This window comes from Vanessa atalanta, chromosome Z, assembly GCF_905147765.1.
Source record: "Vanessa atalanta chromosome Z, ilVanAtal1.2, whole genome shotgun sequence".
Lineage (NCBI taxonomy): Eukaryota > Metazoa > Arthropoda > Insecta > Lepidoptera > Nymphalidae > Vanessa > Vanessa atalanta.
Genome location: NC_061902.1, coordinates 11,435,700 through 11,459,804, shown reverse-complemented (window position 1 = coordinate 11,459,804; position 24,105 = coordinate 11,435,700). Strand labels below are relative to the sequence as shown.

General features: G+C 29.4%; 2 protein-coding genes and 1 non-coding gene across 3 annotated transcripts in view; 1 reads left to right on the top strand and 2 right to left on the bottom strand.

The window, feature by feature from the left end:
• Positions 1 to 693: 693 nt before the first annotated feature.
• LOC125075849 (protein SERAC1) lies at positions 694 to 3,383 on the bottom strand. The gene has a single exon (XM_047687660.1). The coding sequence runs from the start codon at positions 3,159 to 3,161 to the stop codon at positions 909 to 911; it is 2,253 nt and encodes a 750-aa protein (XP_047543616.1). The 5' UTR covers positions 3,162 to 3,383; the 3' UTR covers positions 694 to 908.
• A 4,629-nt stretch (positions 3,384 to 8,012) lies between these two features.
• LOC125076036 (forkhead box protein F1-B-like) overlaps positions 8,013 to 24,105 on the bottom strand; it is a 30,128-nt gene continuing 14,035 nt past the window's right edge. Inside the window, exons 2-3 of the mRNA XM_047687971.1 lie at positions 8,450 to 8,727; positions 8,013 to 8,180 (exon numbers count right to left, since the gene is read on the bottom strand). Coding sequence (XP_047543927.1) covers positions 8,474 to 8,727 — 254 coding nt within the window. The 3' untranslated portion in view covers positions 8,013 to 8,180; positions 8,450 to 8,473. The remainder of the gene's footprint in view (positions 8,181 to 8,449; positions 8,728 to 24,105) is intronic.
• On the top strand, positions 16,189 to 16,261 carry Trnaf-gaa. The gene has a single exon. It is a non-coding gene; the product is annotated as a tRNA-Phe (tRNA).

The window sequence follows — 24,105 nt, the reverse complement described above, 5'->3', positions numbered from 1 at the left end:
AAATTATTAAATGGTAAAACAAGAATTGCATTTTACTGTAAGGTGTAAATATGTGTAAATAAAATAGAAGATTATAATCAACAAAGTAATAAGGTTTTGTATGAAAATGTTTAAACCTTATAAGGTGTCATAAATGTACCTATTTAAAGAGTTAAAAAGGCTAAAAGCGCCGTCTTGCTCCAGAATCAATCTATCAATATCAAGTGTATCTTTTGATGAAGTGTATACCTACATCTTTAAACTTATCAATGAATTTGTTAATTATATTTATGTTTTAGTGTTTCCTATTGTACTTTGATTACTACGTGACATTGCTAACGATAAACGTGATTCGCTATAAAACTATTGTGGTACCTTGTAATCTTTTTATACATAAGCCTAATAGTATTTCTGTAGCAGGATTTGAAACTGTTTTATTTCTCAGAGGAAAAATGATTCATTCATTGTAATTAATAAAATACAAAAATAAATAATAGAATAAAAAACAATGTATTTAATTTTTTTATTTTCTGCGATCTTAACAATCAATCTCCAGGATGTTATTATGATATAAATTTTGTTTAAAAATATTTTGATATGACATGACTAACTCAAAAACAAATTTAACAACATCTATTTTCGAAATTATTTAAAATATTCTTTTAGTAATTTTTAATAATGTTGTAAACATTTATAAATAAAGAGTAGGGTTTCTATTCCATTACATAATACAAATTCAACACATAAAAATATAAATATATAAGTTGTTAATTATATAAAAATACTTTTGAAGTGCAGATTGTAGATTTTTTGTAAATGTTTTCACCAAGATACAAAAACTAACCTAACAATAAAAACAATTAGCAAGTACAAAAGTGGTTTGGCTTTTCTACCTATCTATATCTATATATAATTTTAAACAGCAACAGTTAATACAAAAAACCATCCGTGAAGGCATCTAGTAATACCTGTTCATACCAATGTCTACTCCAGGTGCTTTGCTCATCATACAAATTCAAATTGGTATCTTCACCTTTATTTTTTAAAGATAACCGTATTAAACCTAATAGTCTTTGTAACAATGAGTCAGATAGATTTTTTTCAACTTCACAATTTGTTGCCCTTTGTAAAACATCTAATACTGTAGTATATAACACAGACTGTCTCGTTGCTGGTTTACATATAGATAAGTGGTCTAATGGTAATTGATAAAATGGTCCACGTCCTAAATCTGCTGAGTATGAATCTACAAAGTGAACTGGGACTTTAAATGCCGTGATTAGAGTGGGTAATGTTTCTGCAAAACTTATTGTCTCCCAGTTAAAAATATCTGCAAACTTTATAAATGATTGATGCATTTCTAATAATGTTGGAGAGTTTTCTTTTAATTGTTTAACATCTTGCGAGGGCCAGAGAACAGCAGCTGCAGCGCGGGGCATTGTTGCTAATGCACTGCCCTTATGTGGGGTACTATAAAATAGGACTGCCTTTGTCTTTTGGCATAATTTTTCATATGCGGGATCACTACTTTGAGCTGCATCAACTAATAACTGTTTAACAATAAGGCCACCCATCGAATGAGCCAGCCAGACAACATTGTTTGTTCCAACACCTGCATGAAGTAATGTGGAAGCAAGTTCATCTGCACGTGCTTCTATATCTGCATTTTGTAAAGGACATCCTTCCAACCAATCAGAGAGTTTACTCCAATAATTAAAGCCTAATATTCTTAAATTATTACAATCTCTAGGCAACCAGTCCTTAGGCCAACAGTGAGTATAATAACATTTATCTTGTTCTTCTTGTAACACTGCTAGTCTTTTTTTGTTAGCTGTAAATTTATTGGTACTGATAGGTTCTCTCTTTGCAACAATAGGGAGATCATGTAATACAACTTCAAAGTTAGACAAAAGTGCCTCCTCTTCAAGCACTTTCATATCTGCTATTACTTGTTGAAGGTCAGGATCTAAGAATCTATTATTATTGATTATATCTTCTTTGCATGGTTCACAATCAACATCTGATACAGTTACCTCAATAATCCCAACAGGTTCTGCACACTTTTTATCTCTTTGTCGCCAAGTAACAAATACACCACCTCTTAAGCCATGTACAAGAAGAGTATCACATGTTTGGACACTTTTTGTTCTATACAAAGGGTGTAATAAGAAAAGTCCTGGTCTGTAACAAAATTCTCCCGAAAGATTTGCCAAACAAACTGCTGCAGAACTTGCCAGACGTATATCTTGTGATTTTAATAGGCGGGCCAGTTCACCAATAAGACCATTTTGAAAAAAATCTACCAAGAGATTAGTATATAAACTTAAAACAGTAAGAATTTTTAAAACAGCCAAATCTACTTCTGTGTCATATCTATAACGCAACATTAACTCAGCTAATCGTGGTAATATACCCAATTTAATTAATGTAGAAGTTGAAATATCATTATCATATGATTTTTGGTTGAATAAAAAAATGTGGTGATGAAGAGCATCAAGACATAATATACAAAGTTGCTTTTCAGTAATACTATCTGGTTTTGGAGGAACACTATCAACTTCAACTACTTGATCTTGGATGTTTAGTAGGTGTTTTGAAAGGAACTGATTTATACAACTATGAGGGTTTATAGACTCTACCGTACTTATCATATCTATAAATTTATATGATAAAAGTTCAGAATTCAAAGCTGCTCTCCGAACATGTATTGGAGGAGGTAGAAAATAACGTAAGTCAGCACCATAGGTGCGGGCAAGAAGTACTGCTGTTGATTTATCAAGTGCTTGAGCTATCTTTAGACAGTCCCAGCTTTTATTATTTCTAAAGGAAGCCAATTGTTCTAAAGCTAAATTTCTTTGCTCTTTATTTCCATGTCGACAAAGCCACAATAACCGCCAAGCTACAGAATGCTTCAAGCTCTTCCATACCCGAGATAATCCAAAAGTGTTTGTATTTTGTATATCATTGTCTATACTCATGGTAGCATTATATGATGGATCATCGATATATATGTATTCAGAAATAATTTTTTTCTCAACATCTAATACGTTTGCATTAACAATTTTATCAATACTTCTACATATTTCTCTCAGATGATAAGCTACAATAAATATGCTACCTCCGATCAAAGAACCCACTTTTAATATTTTTAATAACGGTTTCAACCGATCTTGAAGACTCATCTTCAAAACCAGGAAAGATCTCGATTTTCACTTCATATTATACAAACAGTGCTGCGACCTCATTTTTTATTTTGTAAATTTTTTCAAAATGTTTCTAAATAAATTCACATAGGATGCGATATTCAGATAGTATTTTTTAATATACACAATTTTAAATGCAATAAATTATCTTAAATAGCTCGTTCTTATTAATATTCATAAAAGAAACAAAAATAATAACACATTCACAATAACCCATATCTGTCAATGTCATTTACTAATGTACATGACACTGATGTCAGTGCCAGTTCCCAAAACTAAAAAAAGGCAGCCAGCGACCACAGAGTACATAAAAATATACCAGCGACTAATATTTTAATTTTAAATATACTTTATATAAATATTTCAATTCTATATTATTCTTAATACATACATAAAAAACACTATGATAAACCTTTAAATATATTTATATTATTTATGTATTTCATAAAAAAATATTTTTACTTTTAATGTTTATTAACAATTTATTATATCGTCAATGTGTCACCAATCATGGAAACTATGATGTGTTCCTTGTGCCTGTAGTGACAATGGCTCACTCACCCTTAAAACTGGAACGCAACAAAAATATTACTGTTCGGTGGTAGAGTGAGTAATGAGCAAGTGGTACTCGGACGGAATTGCCGAAAAACTACCTACCGAATGCAAAATAATAAATTTAACAATATATTATATTATATTATATTATATTATATTATATTATATTATATTATATTATATTATATTATATTATATTATATTATATTATATTATATTATATTATATTATATTATATTATATTATATTATATTATATTATATTATATTATATTATATTATATTATATTATATTATATTATATTATATTTATATTTATTAGTAAAATATTCTGCAAATCTCACGTATGCTAGAAAGGACACAACATATACAAATAAAATTATATTCTAATTTTAAAAGCCAATAATTACTGATTTGAACTTTAAATTTTAAGTGCTATTTTTATTTAAAGTTATAATTTGAAGGTTTTTATAAAAGATTTTTTTTTTAACATCGTACTTAAAGGTTTATGTTCCATTTATAATGATTAATGCATAGTCGTATGATACCATGTTAGAATAGCACTTATGCATAGATGAACATCGTTCTTCTCAAGATCTGCGAGTTGGGCTTTCTAATAGTGTCTCATAAGGCGGAAGAGGTATGGTGGTATTAGTATGATTCCAAAATATGCCTAGAGCTAAGGAACCACCCGAGGCACGTACACGTTGGTGAACCAAACGTCCAGGTACGTTAAATTACGGTCGCCGGGGCTTTGAAGAACATTTCAAGTGCCTAGACCCCCAATCCATACGGGGAAATATGCAGTGCATAGATTGCGGGGCGTCTGTTTGGTCACAAAAACTGTCGCGCGTCCACTGCCGAAAATGGCTATCCGCATAGTGTTGGGATATCGCACCATATCCTACGCGGCCTAGGATATGGACTTGGAAATCTGTCAGAAGATCCGCCTCCTTCTCAAATCGCCAAAAGCACGTCCCCTCCGTGTGCGCTCAAAAATAGGTATGCGCGCAATATCGTCATCGATACTATTATCTTTATTATTATATAATATTCTTAGTATTATATCCGGCCGGCATTCGAAGCGTCGATAGAAGAAAACCGACTGCCGTTTGACTCAAGTGATGTCCAGTTACGGTTGTTTTGGAGGACCTTATCTTACACAGTACCACTGTTGCGCTAATCGGGACTCTACCCAGCGCACCTAACCACCGATTTTAAAATTTCAATCTTTCAAAAATTATGAACTTCCCCACAAACTTTTATCTTAAACTTCATAGGTTATGAATTTCAAAATAGCTTTGTACGACAATTTTTTTAATTATAAATATTTAGATTTAGATTTTTTTCTAACCCAACAAATTCTGAATTTTCATAAAAACTTTTATCCTCCCAGAAATTATTAATTTAGTGTTTAACTTTGTTTCGTAAGGAACTCCTGCGAAATTTTAATAATTATATAGGAAACCCACCTATTTATACTGTGCTTTATATGTCAGCCAGTCATTTGAAAATCTTATTGAGTAGGTTTTTATTAGTATTTAATTTAATTAAGTAAGATCTTTTGCATAAACGTAGTTAAAATAATAAAAAAAAAACAATTTAATAAAATGATTTATTTAAAAAGAAACAGCTTATAATTACAATACTATTTGGTACCTATCGATTTAAATCTTATTTCAATCTCTAAAAAATATTATCTATATCTAAATGATTAACCAACTACTAAAATTGTAACAAAAATCGTCACATTCACTTATTCTAGCAATTGACTAATGTTTTACATAGACTTATCGTTTACATGCAACGTGCAAGAGGTTTAAATAATAGATACATTATTTTTTAATACGGACGATCAGCTTGTCTTAGTTATCATAACTAAAGGGTACAGGCAAGAAAGCGTCACATTTTTTGAATATTTGGATTTTATAATTATAAAATAATTTTTGTACTTGTTCTATTCTCAAAAATTATAAAATACTTTTTCGTTACACTATGCCGATATATTTTTTTTTGTAAGGGTCTCATTTTCATTTACATGAGGTTGACTTTTTAAAAAAAAGTTTTATTGTTTATTAAATACTTTCCAACACAACCTATATTAGTTTATTATGTTTTTTTTTAAAAGTGTACTTGTATTTTCTTGTTTTTCCTGTACCTTTAATTAAGGTACTTATATATGTAAAGGCTTTTAAGGTTTCTTATTATATTAGAAAGCTAATAAAAAAATCACCATTATAATGTTTGCATTTATGAGGAGAGGATAGCAAATAACAATTATACATAAGACATATGTTACCTTAATTTTTTTTATTATTTTTGGTCTTGCATGCAAATCTCATTGAGTGGTGTTTAGATAAACACTGAATTCTCTCTTTCTATCATTCGAAAGAAGAGACACAGCAAGTTTAACGAATCATCCTCTAAATAACAAAAACAAAAGTAAGTAAATCTTATAATGTAGTATCTATTTATGTACGGTACCAAATTACTAATACAAAAAATTTAAGCGATTAAAGTTAAACTTATAGCTCGATTTTTATCGGTTTCATTTTCTTTTAATTACGTCATACATACTATAATTTATAATTATTTACACATTTTGCATTTACGCAAATCCATTTTGTAACTAAGAATAAAACAATCGCACTTTTATCAATAGATAATCATATATGATATGAACAGGTGTTGCCTCATACTTAGTAAGTGGTCACCTCTGCTCAGAAGAATTCCTCACAGCCAAGGCGCTGCCAATTATAAAATTTTAGATTTTATATCGCTTGTACCTGCATTAAAAATATTATTGAAAAAATGTTTTATCATAATAACTATCTCATCCTGAAATTCTCACCGGGTAATCTAGTTTCAGACATTGGAAAGTTCACTTGGTTATTTCAACTGAAGCGGAGCCCCTGTGCAGGGCTGGATTTAGAGGTCTGGATGACCTTCGGCAACAAAGGAGCAAAACTAAATAAACATTTTACAGTTGAGTGTTAAAATAATTAATACAAATTAAATACGTTAAACTCCTAATAAATGTTTTTATAAAAAAGATAATTATACAAGAATTAAAAGAATCATACCTTGTATTATTCCTTTAATTCAATTAAAAAAAATACATACATATATTGTTGATGTAGTTGTAGTAAAATACAAGAATTGTCCTTATATTTAATTATATCTGTATATACGTAGTACATTACTCCTCACTTGTTTAGGTTCCAGACCTGAAGCGCCGTAAGTTCTCCTCAAAACCGGTCCTGACCCTAGCTTTGTAATTTTCATCTTTCAGATACGGAAGTTAAAATATAAAAAAATCAATTACGCTTATTTAAAACGGGTCAGTATAGCAAATATTTACTAGCTGCCAATGACACTGAAACAACGAATGATCTGCCTTAAAAGATAAATCCTGAGATGACACTCGTGACTTTTCAAGTGACTTCTCTTAAGATCGATATTATCTCACTTTCGTTTTATAAATAAACGAAAAATGAGACTTATACAAATAAACTTTGTTTTTTAACAAACTAATATCCATTTCATTATAATAAATTAAATCAATTGTTTATTTCAAATAATTGATTTCATTTATTATATGTATTCAATATCAATTTAAAAACAAATTTATTAGCAAAATACATATTTACTTACACGAATTAATATTTTTGATCGTTAAATTATAAATGTACGAACATATTTTTTAAATTGTCTTTGCTATTAAAATATGTTGTTTAGGCTATTAGGTGAAATTACGTTATTATTTTATACATACATAAAATAATGACCGTTTTTATCCAATCTATAAATGCCTATATTTTTATATACATATATATTTAAATAAAAGTGGCTCATAACTATTTTATGACAGGTAAAAAATGGTTCTACAATTTTAAAATATTCGCCTGATTCTTGAAAGAAAACTATGTATATATTTAATAAAAGATAATGTAACTGATACCCAATGAGACATTTTCAGATAAACTTCCACGTTTACGTTAGTGAATGGAATACTATATTTTAATTAACATCTTAAAATCTACACTATTATTGCCATATAATAAAGAATAATAATAAAGAAATATCACTTTAAATGCAACAGGTTTTTAAGTGATTATGATGACGATTACATAAAAAGACTTATTAAACAATTGAACTTGTTTGAAGAAACTCTTTATAAATATAAGCATATACAAAATGATAAGAAGGCATATAACGAGACATGTATCTTTGAATTTCTGCGTGTTAATAAAAACTAAACAATCCTTTTTTTTTAAAACCTCTTTCTCTAGTTTCTTATGTTAATAAAACAGATTTTCATTTTCATACTGTTATATTATATTATTAACAATTTGCGTCATCAATTAATTGTTTATGAGAGTTTCATAGCTTTTTCTATAGCGTTTTATCGTTTTAGCAGACACAGCACGCGTACCAGTTGTATCTATAAAAAGAAAAAAAGTAGTTTAAGTTTTTGGATAGATTATAAAAAGTTAAACTATACAGAACGTCTTTGGAAAATTGGTACAGCTTTTTTAACTTTACCTCAAACTATAGCCAGGAAAGCCTGGAAATGTGATATTTTTGTTTCATATGTTGTATAGCGTGCTGACCGTAAGTCACCCGTTAATTATTAATATTGTACAAAATTTTTAAGAAAGAAATTTCTAAGAAGCTTATGGAGTTATGATTATATATTTAAAAACAGCTTACCAATGATATATACTTCATTTACGCTCATATAATGTGGTCATAATAAGAGTGTACAGGTGTGGAGTTTGTAGGCGTAGCTGGTGTCGATGAGATAGAAGCTGGAGGAGGCAGAGCAGGCAGCGGCGTAGGCGGTTTGCGGTCAGGTGGCAGTGCTGGGAGGGATGACGACAAGTGATGCCCGAACCCACCCAGGCTACTGATAGATGTTCCCCCTAATGAGCTGCCGGATAACATCTGCCCGTGCATCCCTCGCATCCCAGCGAACATCGATGCCGCACCTTTAGAAATAAATATTACATTACATTGAATACATCTGTAACTCTTTTTCGGTGCCTTAATAACTATATTTATAATTCATTAATTTCATAAAGTCGCTTAATTGCTTTAAACATTAATTAAATATTTTACAAACACATTCGAAATCTCAGAGGCTCAAGATATAGAAGAAAGATTAAGACAAACTTAAGATATTGATGATCAATGTTCGAAAAGGAAAATTACACACAACGCCAAATTAGACATCACTGTCTATTGCATCGCAGTCACATTTGACTTAACACTTCTTGACTATTACATCTTAACCTGGTCTTTAAAATGAATGGCGTAAGCATATTTGTGAAATGATAGACTTAACAAAGGATTTGCATGAATTCCAGTTCTATTAAATAACATTTTATTAAGTGTGACGTTACATAGACGGAATGAACAACGCGAGAAACGTTTCAACTCTGCGAATAGTGATAGTCACGGACTTAAATGTTTACTGTTTTTTTTATGAATTATTTATTTTATAATAAGTATATATCCTACAGAGTTTCTTTACAGGCTGTTTCAATGATTTTGAAATCGCCAAGCATAAAAAAATTCAATCATATTGACATCATCGAAAGCATCTCGTATAAGTCACATTATAGTAGAAACAAATTTTATCTGCCAACGCAATAATTCATGAAGTAACGGCCACAGTATTTCTGATTCAGAATTAAATTAGTATTCGTAAAGCTATAATTGCACACTGTAAGTTCCCATCGATCCCGCCTCGCCTGCCGCTCGTCTGTTGTCGCCCACATGCATACATCGGTACCTAATCGCTTTAACTTAAACAAACCACCCAATTGGATGATTTAGGAAATAAATTCTCATTGGGAGTTTCTATTTTCTAAGAATATTTTTGAACACGTGTTTAAAACGAGTTTGAACTCATTACAGAATTAACTCATCTAGGTATGTTATTCAGATTAATTGATAGGTCTGTGATTCGTCGAGCCTTGCAGCGATTAAAACGCACTTCGTCTAGGTATAAGGATTACCCAACCACCACTACCCAAAATGTACTTCATACAGTCTACGCATTCTTTTTAGGTTGTCATCACTTACCAGCTCTTTGATTAACCGGAGAGTTTGCCGACAGTTTAAATTGCTCTCAAGTTAGTAGCTGACGACAGACGTTCGCCGGGACTCTTCAAGCGTTAATCGTATTACTTATTGAAGATATGTTAGAATTTATTTATACTTGTTGAAATATTATAATCTTTTTGAAGTATTTAGGCATTCGCATAATTCGCAAAGCAAAATCTTATTCATTATTAAATTACAAATGACATAATAATATATTTTCGCAAGCGAGTTATGTGAATCCTGAATGCCGGACATTTCCATTGATGACCACAGTTAAATTATTTTTAACACAGCAGCAAATGAGAACATTTTATTTCATGCGGATACAATTTTCTTGCAATCAATTATTTTACGATGTACACAAATATAAATTATACGTAAAAAGTCAAATTTTAAATACCTTATTAAATGAGTTTATACACATTATAGCCTATAATTATATCGCATTTGGCATTAAGGATTCACGAGGACGCAATATTCCAGAGAGTTTACAAGACATGTACCATACAAAAGATCACAAAAAAAATCTTTTGTATGACCTCTTTCTCAAGGATATTTTCATTAAGAATATCAATTCGCTCTGACCAAAATTACTATGAAATGTAGTACCTGATATTTAGAAACAGTTGTTTGGACCTATTTTAAGTTTCTGATTCAGTAAACAGGTGTTGAATAAATTCGAAGAGTGTCTGGTATTGCGCCTTCGATCCATCCTATACAAAGTAAACATTATTTCCTTATTAAAAATCTTGTGTTTATATTAAACATATCGCAACTGATATTAGCTTAATATATCCAAAAATATTTAAATGTAACACATTTTTATATAAATCAAATAAAAAATATGACGTTAATTATATAAAAATTAAATGGTGTGTAATGGCCCTAACCGAGCCCGCACGCATCGGGATAATGCATTGATCGCAGTGTCAATTCCTTGGATCTATTTTTAAAAGGTTGTTCCACGTCAGTTTTTGTTTTGTATTGCAACAAAAATAAACGTTTAAAATGGTACACTTTCAATATCCCTATATAGTACTATGATATCTTCTACTTTACTTTATACTTTTTATTGTATACGACACAGGTTAAATAAATAAATACAACATACATAGATCCTGCCAGATAAGAGACGCGTACAATTTTGGCAACCTTATGGCTTATTGCTACATTGCGATCTCTTCCAGGCAACCAACGGTTTAGGTTAGGACAGCTCATATAATATGAGGTGGATGAAGCAGTAATGATGCTACATAATTACCGATAAGTAAAAAAACAATAATTCAATAATTAGTTTATTTTTTAAATATTATTGTTAAAAAATCGTTCTAAATAGGTTTTATCCCTATAGAAATATCTGTAGCTAACTAGTTAAATGACAATTAAATATTTTTCCGTGATAAAGTAAGTATATTTTTGTAGGTAATGTTGTTGTAGGTTTTTTTGGTAGTTATTACAATAGTTAGTATTTGTTATGCAAGTATAAGGGAAAACAATATTCAGACATGTATCGAATTTTCTTGAGTAAGTAGGTATTAGAGTTTTTTCTAACTTGCATTATCCATATTATCACATTACCTCGGACGCGGAATACTATGTGTAACATAAACATTTGCAAACTTCCATACAATCTTTTTCCCCAAATATTTAAAACATCAAAACTATACCGCAAAACTTTTTTTCCAAACATTTACTTTCAGCGGGGCGTTGGGACTTAACATAAACTTTCATCCCCAATTTCACTCATACCTAGAATCCAAAACATAGAATTCTATATTTGTAAGGCCAAACTTTTTTTTTAATCAACCCCTTTAGCGATAAATAAGTAATTGATGAGCGAGTCATTTTAAAATATTATGCGGTAAATTATGCCACAGATCTACTTATATCACATGCAAAAGATATATGATCAATATAGGAGGATTTTTTATAGTCAATATTTTAGAAACAGTGTAGTTAAAATGTTCAAGGTTTTTAAATTGAAGTGCTGAAAAATATACATAAATTGAGTAAAAGAAGAACTTCTGCGTTCGTACAAATTATTACTAAGTAAATAATAAGTACTAGCGAGATATATTTTGAGACATCCAGACTATAAAAAGAAAAAGAAATAATATGGAATGCGTTAGTAACATATACAGTTAAATTAAAACTTTCAAACAAACGTCTGTTATCTACGTTAAATCAAAAATGCTCATAAACGGAGCACTGGGCAACATAAACATTGTATCAAGGTTGTCGTTCTCAAAAATCATTCTCGTATTTTTTATTAAAGCGAACGCTCGTCGGCTTTCTGGCGGGTTATTCTTAAAAATACCTATTGCATTTACAAAGATCAAACGAGTGGAACAAACGCAACTTCGTGTAAACAGTTCGTCTAAACGCTCATATGTACGGAGCGAGTGCTGGCTCTTCCTATCCGTGACCTGACGCCATTATCGATGCGTAAACTGAAATACATCATCACTCGTGACTAAAATTTTTAAATAGCTTTTTACTATATGTATTGAATTTAGAAATAGGATTACATTTTGTTATATCTAATACCTCATCATTTTAAAAATATTTATTTACATATAAATATATCATAAAAGAATATTAGGTAGGTAAGTAAATTTATATCAAATAAAATAAAATTGTGTTATTGTATTTTGTTAATATTAAGATTTTATTTCAAGTACTGGCTGGTTTCTTAGTCGCCAGTTAGCTTTTATCAGAAGCAAAAAATTTTACGTTTTGATAAAATACGAAATCTGGAATAGTGTAAACTAATTCTTAAATTTAAAATTAAAAAACTATAAATTATTGTATTTTTTTTATAACAATTAATTTTTATTTTTATATTCCACGTAAGTGCCACAATTATACGTTACGTTTTAAGATATCTAATGTTGTGTTGCATTATTTTTTCTCACAAACTTAAAAAAACATACAAATTTGAAATTTATTATATAATATCTGTATCATCTCTTTTAATATTCTTGATACAGAATATATTGAGCTCAACTATCGTATGATGATGCAAGAAAAATAATAATAGAATAAAATAAATTTAAACTTCGTGTACGTGAACACGATCGAATATCATTTCGGTACATTTTATTTAAATAAATATATATGACTCGTTTCTACTATAATACAGTAAGTAACATGCGAATGTCTAAATTTAGTTATTTTATGGAGAAGCTGAATAACGCGAAACTGCCAATCAAACTTCCGTTTTGGTAACGATAAATTCTGTTTCATCGATTTCATTGCGGCCACTAAATCTAAACCAAGAAACTGTTCCAAAGCGTCTTAGGGAAGATAATTCCAGAATTGTTGACATTTGTAAAAAAGAAAAACAATGTAATACCGTAATAAAAAAATCGATTATTATGTACCCACATAACAATAAGAATTGCTTGTATGTTATTTATTATAAGGACATAATATATAAAGTCGTTTTATACAATCCGATAGTCCATAATATCCGTAGTAAGTGTGTTGTATAATAATAACAACATCGACCTCGCGTCCGCTTAGTTAGTGGACTGACGGCAGCAAATACGTTCAAACAGTGAACTGGTACTGGTGCTGCCATTGCACAAATGCACATGTTACCGCAGCTTTTACGACCGTCGTAAGGGAGTGTAGCTTCTGAGAAACGGGCTGCGCACATGGGAGGTAATAAACTGTCGATTATCCGGCCCTGATCTATAAGTATTTATTGGCCGTGAATTTATTCCCCTGATCTTAACTGTCTACGAATAAGTCATTGTAGATATTTAATATTCACATAGTAGATACTTATTATATTTTGAACGTACCCCCAAATGGAATTATAATAGTGTAACTTGTTTTTAATTAAACGATACGGTACCTACCTACTACAATAATTTTTTTTTTTAATAAATAGGATTTATTTTATAGTGAATATAAAACGGTTTTGAAGTTGGATGTCGTATAATATAATCTGTTTGAGGTTGTGTTAAACTTATGTTATCAATAATATAAATATATAATTTAGCCATCACGTGTCTAATAATGATATTGTGAGATTTAAGTAATGCACTCTTATGACGTAATAATATATGAGATTCATGTTATTATTATAAATTCAATAAGTAGTTTGACAGATGCTGCTGCCCTTGCTTGCCCCGCTTTGTGCATTGATTTGTTAAAGACTAATTAATACGTTTTTATATAAGGCATTTCCTTTGTTAATTATAAGACACGTCTTATCGACAATGATAAAAGCAATACTAAAGTAACGTGGCTCTTATCATCACTTATAGTATTCCCAACTGAATTAACCTTTAACTATAATTATCTACTTGTGATAAGATTGTGAACTTTTACTACTCAAAGTAAGCAAAAAAAAATGATATGTGCCAACAAATGCATATACAGCTTTTTTTTTCAGTACAAAAGAAAATTTTGTTTTGTTTATAAAAAAAATGTAAGAATTTTTCAATAACTTATTTACTGAACAGGTCAAAATGTTATCGTAGGTCCTTTCAGAAACATAAAAATCAAAATCAAAATCAAATTGTATATTTAAATGAAATGCTAAAAATGATTACGTTAATAATAATTTAGACAACTTAAATTATATATACGTATTGTTCCTTTTATCATCGTATTAGTTACCTAACAGTCATATATAATATACATATTTATATATATATTAAGTATAATTATTAGTGTGTAAATATTTGCGTGTAAGTTTGTGGCTGCAAAGATTATGTTTTTAAAAAAACTCTCTCAGATCGGGTTGCCTGAAAGAGATGGCTAATTTTATACTGTGGCTAATATGTTCACCCGTTGTACAACACATCAATTTATTTTTTTAGTCCTAAGATTTCATTGACGTTCAAATAAATATTCTTAATAACTAATTAAATGTCATTGATAAAAATATATATTGCGATATTAATTAGTTTATTTATAACGTAGTAGTAATAATATAATATATTAGTGGTACGTTCAATTTTTATAATCCACTTAATGAATTGTTTGCTAGGTCAAAAAACTTTTCCATGCTCGCCAAAACATTATTTATATATTTTATATATGCCTGCAAAAGTTTCGATATATATACTAGGAATACAGAAAAGTGCAAAAGGTAGTTACAAAGTTTACGTTAACAGAGTACGTAGTTATATATGTATAGTATGGATACGCATAGACTCAGGCTGGAAATTTTTCAAATACAAAATACACAATATTTATATTATTTTTACCGCCGTATAAAGTATGTGGAATTTAAACACTGGGTAGTGGGTTCAAATTTCAGATATTACGACTGAATCGATTGTTTTTTTCGTGCTTGGAGCAGTATAGCAGAATAAGGATTTAAAATTTTTTTTAACTTAAGAGCTCTTTACCCAAATGTAATCCACCAAAAGTAATCAAATCATAAACAATAGTTTATTCATTATTGATAGAATTGATGTTTAAATTATCAATGATCCATACTGCTGTGCAGCATATTAACTTGAGTATATTTATAAATATAAATATCATTTTCTAGGAAATTTCTCTAGTTCCATTTATTAAACAGTTGTTCGTTGTAAAATGAATTGTGATTGAATTGACACATGCATTGTGATTAACGCATTTAATTTGATGATGTCGAACGCGAAGTGGTACTGTACTAGTGCTCTAATACATCGAGCAAAGTCTTTCTTGTTGTAAAGATTTCCAAGATATTCACATATCATATATATATATTATAATAATTAACTTATTTATAAACAATTTTATAATTTAATACAATTTATTTTAGTATCATGTCAACAATTCAGTGCACAGAATGCATGCACTGCAAACTGCATTCATAAGAACTTGCAAAAATGCATCGTAGTAACGTTGCAAGTTACCAGGAGAGCATAAACAGATATTGGTTAACTGTCTTTTAATCGATACCTCATCCCCTAGGTCGTATCGGTGCACTAGTGCACTAGGGTGGGTGTCCCCCACCGGAATGAATAACCGTTTCGTCGATTGAACGTTTAAAATCTCCCTATGTCTGTTAGTCGTGTTTGTATATATTATTTAAGTTGTACTAATTATTTTTTTAAATAAGTTGAAAGATACTTTCGTATATTTTTTTATTTGAGTAAAGTATTTAAATATAGTAATAATTTCTCTAATTTTTTTGGGTAGAATTTATTAAATAATTAGAAAAGTTGATATTAAGTTCTTTAGGTATGTGAGCAATTACAACAGTAATTATTATTTTAAAAATACGATGCAATGCAAACTTCATAGTTTTATGGAGTTAAAAAAAAAAAAATTTGACGTACTCATTAATAAATACTTGAAAATCTATGGATTTTTTGAAACTTTGACCAGCAGCCGAAATAGCTCAGTTGGGAGAGCGTTAGACTGAAGATCTAAAGGTCCCCGGTTCAATCCCGGGTTTCGGCAAAATAACTTTCTTTTTTTAAAATTCTCATAATAATTATTTGTATAATCAATTATGACACAATCTTTCTATATTAATATGAGTCTCTTCATTTATTAGTTCGTAAAACGTATTCTAAAATTGCAATTTGCCTTTAGCAGTTAGTGAGTAAAGTTGACAGTTATAAAATGTATGTACTACATAGGTATTACGTTAATTTATATATAATATACTACAATAGTGTTGTACTACATTATTGAACTTAACAATAATGAACTTGAAAGTATAATATCCTTCTTTGATTTTAGTTATGAGAAAATACAATTTGCAATTATTCTGTACTGTACACATGATAGAGGTCACAAATATTTTAAAAAATGAGATAAGTTAGGAGGTGTAGATGAGTATGAATATATGTATTATACTTATTTAAGTAATATGTACTTACATTCTCATACATACACAATAAACAATATATAAATATGTATAAACAAGTAATTTAGTGACTAGCTGCCCAGGTAAAACAATGATTGAACAGTTTTTCTACAAAATTTCTTTTATCCTACGATACCTACTGGGTTCTAAGCCATCCAGGGTCCAAGGACATTTTTAATTTTAATAGTTCTTTGATTATTTAAATTTATTATTTCATTTTCATCTCAGTTTTAACTTACATTTCAGCTGAATTGCAAAGATCAATAAACATATGGCCGTAATTGTTAAATAAATTGCCAGTTAAAATACTTTATATTGGACACATAAAGCTTTGTATCAGCCTAGGTCTGATACCAATGTCTGAACTATGTTTAGATACGTATAACTTCAAAATAGCGAGGTGAACAACTATTTAATATAAAAATTTTGTTCAGAAAAATACTGAAACGATCTAGTTATATTGGCTCAAGGTTAAGGTGTGTGCTTTGCGTACAAGTAAATGCTTAATCAGCATTATAGGAAAATAACATGAATCGTCTCATATCTTGGGAAACATATTTGATGTAAACATATTCTATCATGAATAATTTCTATTGATTGATGCGCGAGTTCTGCTCGGTCATTTCATTAGTTTAATTTTTTTTTAGTATTATTTTTTTATTACATAAACATAAAGCTGGTAAATATTTATGAGTATTGTTGTTGAGCCAGTGTAACTACAAGCGCAAGGGACACACCACGATTCACACACACATACACACACGATTACGATCTAACTTTACAAGGAACTCATAAGAAGAAAAAAAAACAAGTAGGTACTATAAGTAAGTCTTATAATATATTAATAGCGTAAGCCGATTTTGTCCCAGTGATTATTGGAGTATAGCTGTACATAAAAAATCGGTAATGATCTCATTTTGAAGAGCTCCAGCCGTAATTGTGCAGAAAAATAAAGGAAATTCTTGATTGCAATTTACCAAATAAATGATTTAACAAAAAACAACTATTTAATAAATAATTGATTTAACATTTTATAACTGACTTCTAGGTTGCAAACTTGAATCAGAGACCTGAGCAAACGCATTGTGATCAAATTCAGTATCACCTCAGCTTGGCCGCAGCGAGCCCCCATGGGCAGAACTTTACTTTCCTACGTATTTTCGATGATGATCGACAATTCAAATAACGATATTTTAGCTGTAAATTATGAAACTTTAAGTTATAGGTAACTTGTTATCAATAAACTCCAATTCTAACTGAACTAATGTATACTATTTGACATTATTAAAATCAATTGATAAAGGTTTCCTCATTTTGGCGCCTAATTTAGATAAGCGATTTGCAGTTTACAGTTAAATGAAATAAAATCAAAACAAAACCTGTCATAGGTAATGAAATTCCTAAAAAAATATTAACTACTACATACTATTACTTTTTACTACTCTACGCATTTCTAGGTCACGGATCTACGGTTGCTACAATGCGTAAAATTTTATACATGAAATATAAATAAATTAATCAATATAGTATATTAATATCACAGCTTTTGTTTATATATGATATAATAAAATAAGTCATCTTTAAATAATTTTAACGTGATAATATTCGACTACATAGTAGTAGAAGAAGCGGTCCGCCATAATTACCATTATGGCTGATTCGTCTATCAAGTTATTTTTTCTATAACAAATAATATTATTAAAAAATATTTCAAAAAATTATTATCCTAATAATGAAATGAAAACCTATAAAATAAAATAAATAGATTACAATATAAATATGATGTATTTTGAAATATTAAATATATGTTTAATGTAAAAATCCGGACCGAATAAGAATATGATAATGAAATAGAAAATGAGTCACCCACCACAAACTTTTAAATGAATAAAAGTCTTACCTTTCATTGAAATTAGAGACATGGAGGTTTCCTCACGATGTTTTCCTCCACCGCCGAGCACGAGATGAATTATAAACACAAATTAAGCACATGAAAATTCCGTGCTGCCTGCCTGGGTTTTAACCCGAAATTATCGGATAAGATGCACACGTTCTAACCGCTAGGCCATCTCGGCACTGGGCCATCGTAAGTTCAGCTAATAATAAAACAAATATAACCTAAAAGTACGTAGTGACATTACTGAGAATCCATAAGTTCGAAGAGGTTCAAAAAGCAAAAAATCTTCAAATGGTAAATAAAAAAGGTCTTATTGACTCTATTCAAGAATCTTTTCGCAAAGGTACTACTTACTATCACACAATTAATTATTGGCAATTCATTGACGTCCACAATTTGTCTCAATCAATTGACGGACAATTAGCGTGAACAGATGCGAAAATTCGAAATCACTTCGACATTGATTGTCGCATACACTTTGTCTTGAATATTAACGATTGTCAATGAAATTTTTTAAATAAAGTCTTTTTTTAAAGGGACATGTTTTTTTTATTAGCAGCCCGTAAATGTCCCACTGCTGGGATAAAGGCCTCCTCTCCCTTTGAGGAGAAGGTTTGGAGCGAGGGACATGTAGAGGTATTTTATAAGAAGCAACTGGAAAATCACTGCAAAACACGGGCGTAATATGTATCAATGTATATAGAATATGATGATATGCGACATTGACGATCAAAATGCCTTAAGTCGATTGTCAAAATTTCATGAGTGAAATATGTACGGTTTTTTTATACCTTGATGGCTATTATTATTGTTATGCCCATTATTATTGTTATAGGTATAGTATTATTTAATAATCTTTTGGAAATTAAAAGATTTAATTGTATTAGAATAAATACGTTTAAAGGGCTTACAATGTTTTACTATATTGATAAAAAAACTTAAAATGCCAGTCGACGAAGAATTTTGTTGGACCTTTAAATTGAATGAACGAATAGAGTTCAATATCCTCAACATTACGAGGCACAAGTACTAGAACCGCATGAAACCAAAGAGGTCAATAGTGCGATATACACAAAAATATATATCTATTTTATATAGCACTGTAGTACTGTCAGTGACATTTTATTGAATTGCAGATTCAATAAAATGTCACTGATGTTCAAATTAAAAAAGGAAATGTTACTAAACAAGATTTTTAGAAAAAATCGTATTTGTATTTCGGTAATAACGACTTATCTTTATTCAAAATTTGATCTTAAAATACAACTCTAAGTGAGTTGTATTTTAAGTTCCAATTCATCAATTAAAATATCAATGGTGATACGTACTACTTAAATTAATTCCGTCAATATAAGAGTTTTTGAATTAAATCCATCTTCTTTTACTATCAAATTTTATTACTCGTGAAATATTTTTGTAGTAGATATCAAAAGTTTGAAATAGTTGGCTTATACTAACTTTATTAGTGATAAAAATATGTTCAGGTTCCTTGTAATTTATGAAGTGCTAGTACTCAAGTTGGTTGAACAGGCAACCAATCAATACTTGTTTGAATCATGCGCTTTTCCATTCATCATCGATATCTATCTCCAACTTCCTCTACGCATGTCTACGCTCTCAAGGCTATCAAGGCTCTACGAGTACTACACTAACGTAAAATAATAATACATATCGTATGAAAAAGGTCATAATAAAACAAGTTTATTGCACTTTTTTTTTTAGAAGTATTTGTAATTATTAGTGCTTTCTTATAATAAGTAGATATGTATTTGAAAGCCAAGTGTTTTTTGTTCAAAAACATGTATTGTAAATGACTTGTCTTTTTTTTGTAATAATATAAAATAACAAAAATTTTGAAGATTACATTAATTGATTAATTTTAACCACAAAAAAAACAATGTCGCAGTATATAAAATATTCCAAATGTTTGTTGACATAACAAATTCATAGAGAGCAATAAACCTCAAGTTACGAGGCCTAAACACTAGAAGCACATAAAAGCGAGGAGATTTGATTATGACATACACAGAGTTGTAACGGAATGAGTATATAAAAAAAGTATATCTGTGTAATTTCATGTTGGCAGAATTTATTTAAAATAAAAATATATACAATAAAATAATTTACAGTCTATGAGTGCGAGGTCTGGAAAATTATTTCAGTTATACTATATTCAAAACGACAAACATAAAAATAATTCACTTGGAGTTTATTGACATATACATACATATATATTGTTATAAACTTTTAGGTACCTACTTATTTAATAAAACTTACTATAAAAAAGAAAGTAACCTCTGCACGCTTAAACTGCTGAAAAAATGGATCAAATCAAATTTCAGTACGGAGATAGTTTAATTTGGGGGGTGATGGTTTGTCTGCGTGCGTGCGTATTTCTCTGGTTAAGTTCAGCTAATATATTACAAAATAGAAAATTTAGTTATTTGCTTTTATTTTTTCCTAAAGTGCATTTGACAGCAGTAACTTTTAGAGTATAGCTGAACCTTAGATGCCTTTACGATTTAAATTAATGATATGGATAAATGAATCGTTCGTAAGTAATTAAAATACAATTTAAATATAAAACAGATATTCGAAAATAAATATATACAATGTGCATAGTAGCTACTTAGCACATAATATTTTTGCATAAATATGTTTGTTAGCCTAGTTTAATGTAGCACGGTTTTATGATGAGGTGTTGGAAAGTAGTTTGTTTTTAATTTTTCCTAACTTTTTTTATACAATAGCCGTAGCTATCGGTCCTATCTTCGCACGGATAGAATGAGTCTACATAGAACGTGTTTATTGATGAACAAACATACATACCTTTTGGACGTACGCTGAATAACTTATCGAAGTTTCATACCAATTAGATTAATGGCTTAGAACGCATAGAAACAAATATACAAGCATTCATTTTAAAGTTCCCGCTTTTTTGATAAACTTAAAGACCTTGTAAAACTTAAGAAAAAAAAATTGAATTCAATAGACATCGAATGCTGCAAGCCGAACCAATTTCAGTTAAGTGTTTTTCTGATGTTAAATTATAATCTCTATATTTTTCATTCAAAAAATTACGTAGAGCGCTACTAACAAAATAACAAATTAATAAATAAAATAAATAAATTTCGTCAATTAAAAATAAAAAATAAACTACCCAATTATATTATATTTTACGTCGAAAGTTTTTTTACTTTCAATAGTTTCCCATTAATATAGGCAGTCTGTCTACCCACAAATAGTATAGTAATAAAATTTACGGATAAAAATGATTGTTTATTTATTTTTATTATTATATGACTAAAAAAAGTTTTAATATCTATTCTTAGCTTAATAAAAATCTGTTTTTAAAACAAATCAAAGCTTTCCAAGGTAAGAAAAAAAGATATTTTTGAGCGCTTTGAGCTCGCAAATAGAGTGAAGTTGTAGGGATGGTCTACAGGGTCAGGCCGTGGTTATTTATTTAGAAGATATACATTATTAACGAGAACATACAAAAATAACTGCTTCGCGGCATCAGAAATGGCAGTCCGTGTATATCCATTATCTCGTATACTTTTAGATACCCAAAGTTAAAAAAGCAGACATAATACATACGTACCCACCCATATTTTATTTACGTCGTTAAAAACACGATTTTCAGTTGTTGTTTTTTCAGTTTCATTGTTTTTACTTGAGATGACAGCATATTGAAAATTTTGTCGGCTTAATAAATTTCATGAAGCAACTGACAAGATAATTATTAATTTTAATTAAAAATCAACAAATTAACATCATACCACTCAGATAAAACAAATTTTATATTTATTTCTACATTAATTAAAAAGGAACAAACAAAAATAAGTCCTGTTGCTAACCAACGGGAGCAATAACCTCACATTACGATGTGAAAATACTAGGAGCACATAAAAGCAAAGAGTACTGTACAAATAAAATACACGTGACAGTAGCGCCGTAGTGCAATACATACAATTTGTATTATATAACATATTATATTGCTCTCACTCTTACAGGAGCTGCATCCTAGGATAAAACGGATTACACAAAATAGCGCGAAAATTCAAATTCAATATTTTTTTTTTTCATAAATATTTTACCACATATTACAATTCACAATTGTAGAGTTATACGTAATTTATAAACGATTGTGAATTTAATAAATGCCTTAAGACATAATGTTTTTTTTCTTCAGATTATATTTTGTATAAGATTTCTATAAAAGCGCGTAAACCAAAACAAATCTAATAATATGACTAACTTTCGAAGCTCTACATTTTAGCTCTTTATTGTCTATATCACCTTTTCAATATTATTAAAAAAAAACTTTGTAATAGCGAATATATGTCTAATAAACGAAGGTCAAACATAATCATTATTAAAGAATAGTGTAAAACATAAGTGAATATGCATGCTTCGAAAAAGATTTTCTAGTCTTATTTCTCACATTTTGTTATTGATGACGCTCGGGCTCAATAGCTACTAAAACAAAAAAATAAGACAATTGCTTGACAAATAAAAATGTTTTTCCTTTTTCAAGTCCTTTACTTTTAAAAAGAGAAGAGAACTTTAGAAACTACAAAGTCGACCACTTATTAGTTACAAATACAAATCTATGGTTTCTAAGCCATGCTATGTCCTCTTAAAGCCGAACCAGGATATAGCAAAAATTAAATGTACTTCAATAACTCATTTATTTTACTGTACTAAAATATTGACTTTTGATAAAATATACGTTGAAGCTTGGGATAATAAATGTCGCACTTTAAAAATATTAGAAAACGTGTGTTTGAAATACTTTAATTTAGTAGATAGTTTGAGATAGTTAGATTAGAGTGTAAATTAATATTTAAACTTGTATTGATAGTGATTTATGCAACTTTATTTGCTGAAAAGTGAAAACTGCAGCAATGAACCACCTCCTCGCAGTTTATGAAATTTTAGTACTCAAACTTCCTCAGTGCCCTAATAAATCAATATGTGCAGCCATGCGCTTTACAGAGGACATTTTTTTACCTTTTATAACAATGACAGACAGACCAAAGACGTGAGCAAATGACTAGAAGGTTGAGCAACGGTTCATATTCAATGCTATTAATATTTTGTTTTACATATTTTTAAATAAACAGAATACTTTTTAGAATAAATCTAAAAAAAATCTATGGTTTTTCTGAAATAAATTGTATCTAACTAACACCAGCTCTGGATGTAGATTATATTTAAATAACCGCCAAGAAATTCAGTAGTTACTACTTTTTTCCACCAATTAAATAATATGGTTTAGATCGATTCGCTCGAAAAGGCGCGAAGTAGATGTGTCATTTAAGACCGGTTCATTTTGTGCTGTACTTACTTAATAAGTCAAAAATATTGTATATAAAATAACCATATACGAATTAAAAATATCTAACTTTATTTAGTGCTATATTATATATTTATAGTTTTATTTATTCATAATAATTAATAACGTATACCTTTAATCGCATTCGACACTCACATTAATTTGAAAAAAAAAAGTTAAAAATAAAAGAGCAT

What these genes read in the sequence shown, in the direction of transcription:
- LOC125075849 (XM_047687660.1), bottom strand. Translation starts at nt 3,161, where the DNA reads ATGAGTCTTCAAGATCGGTTGAAACCGTTATTAAAAATATTAAAAGTG.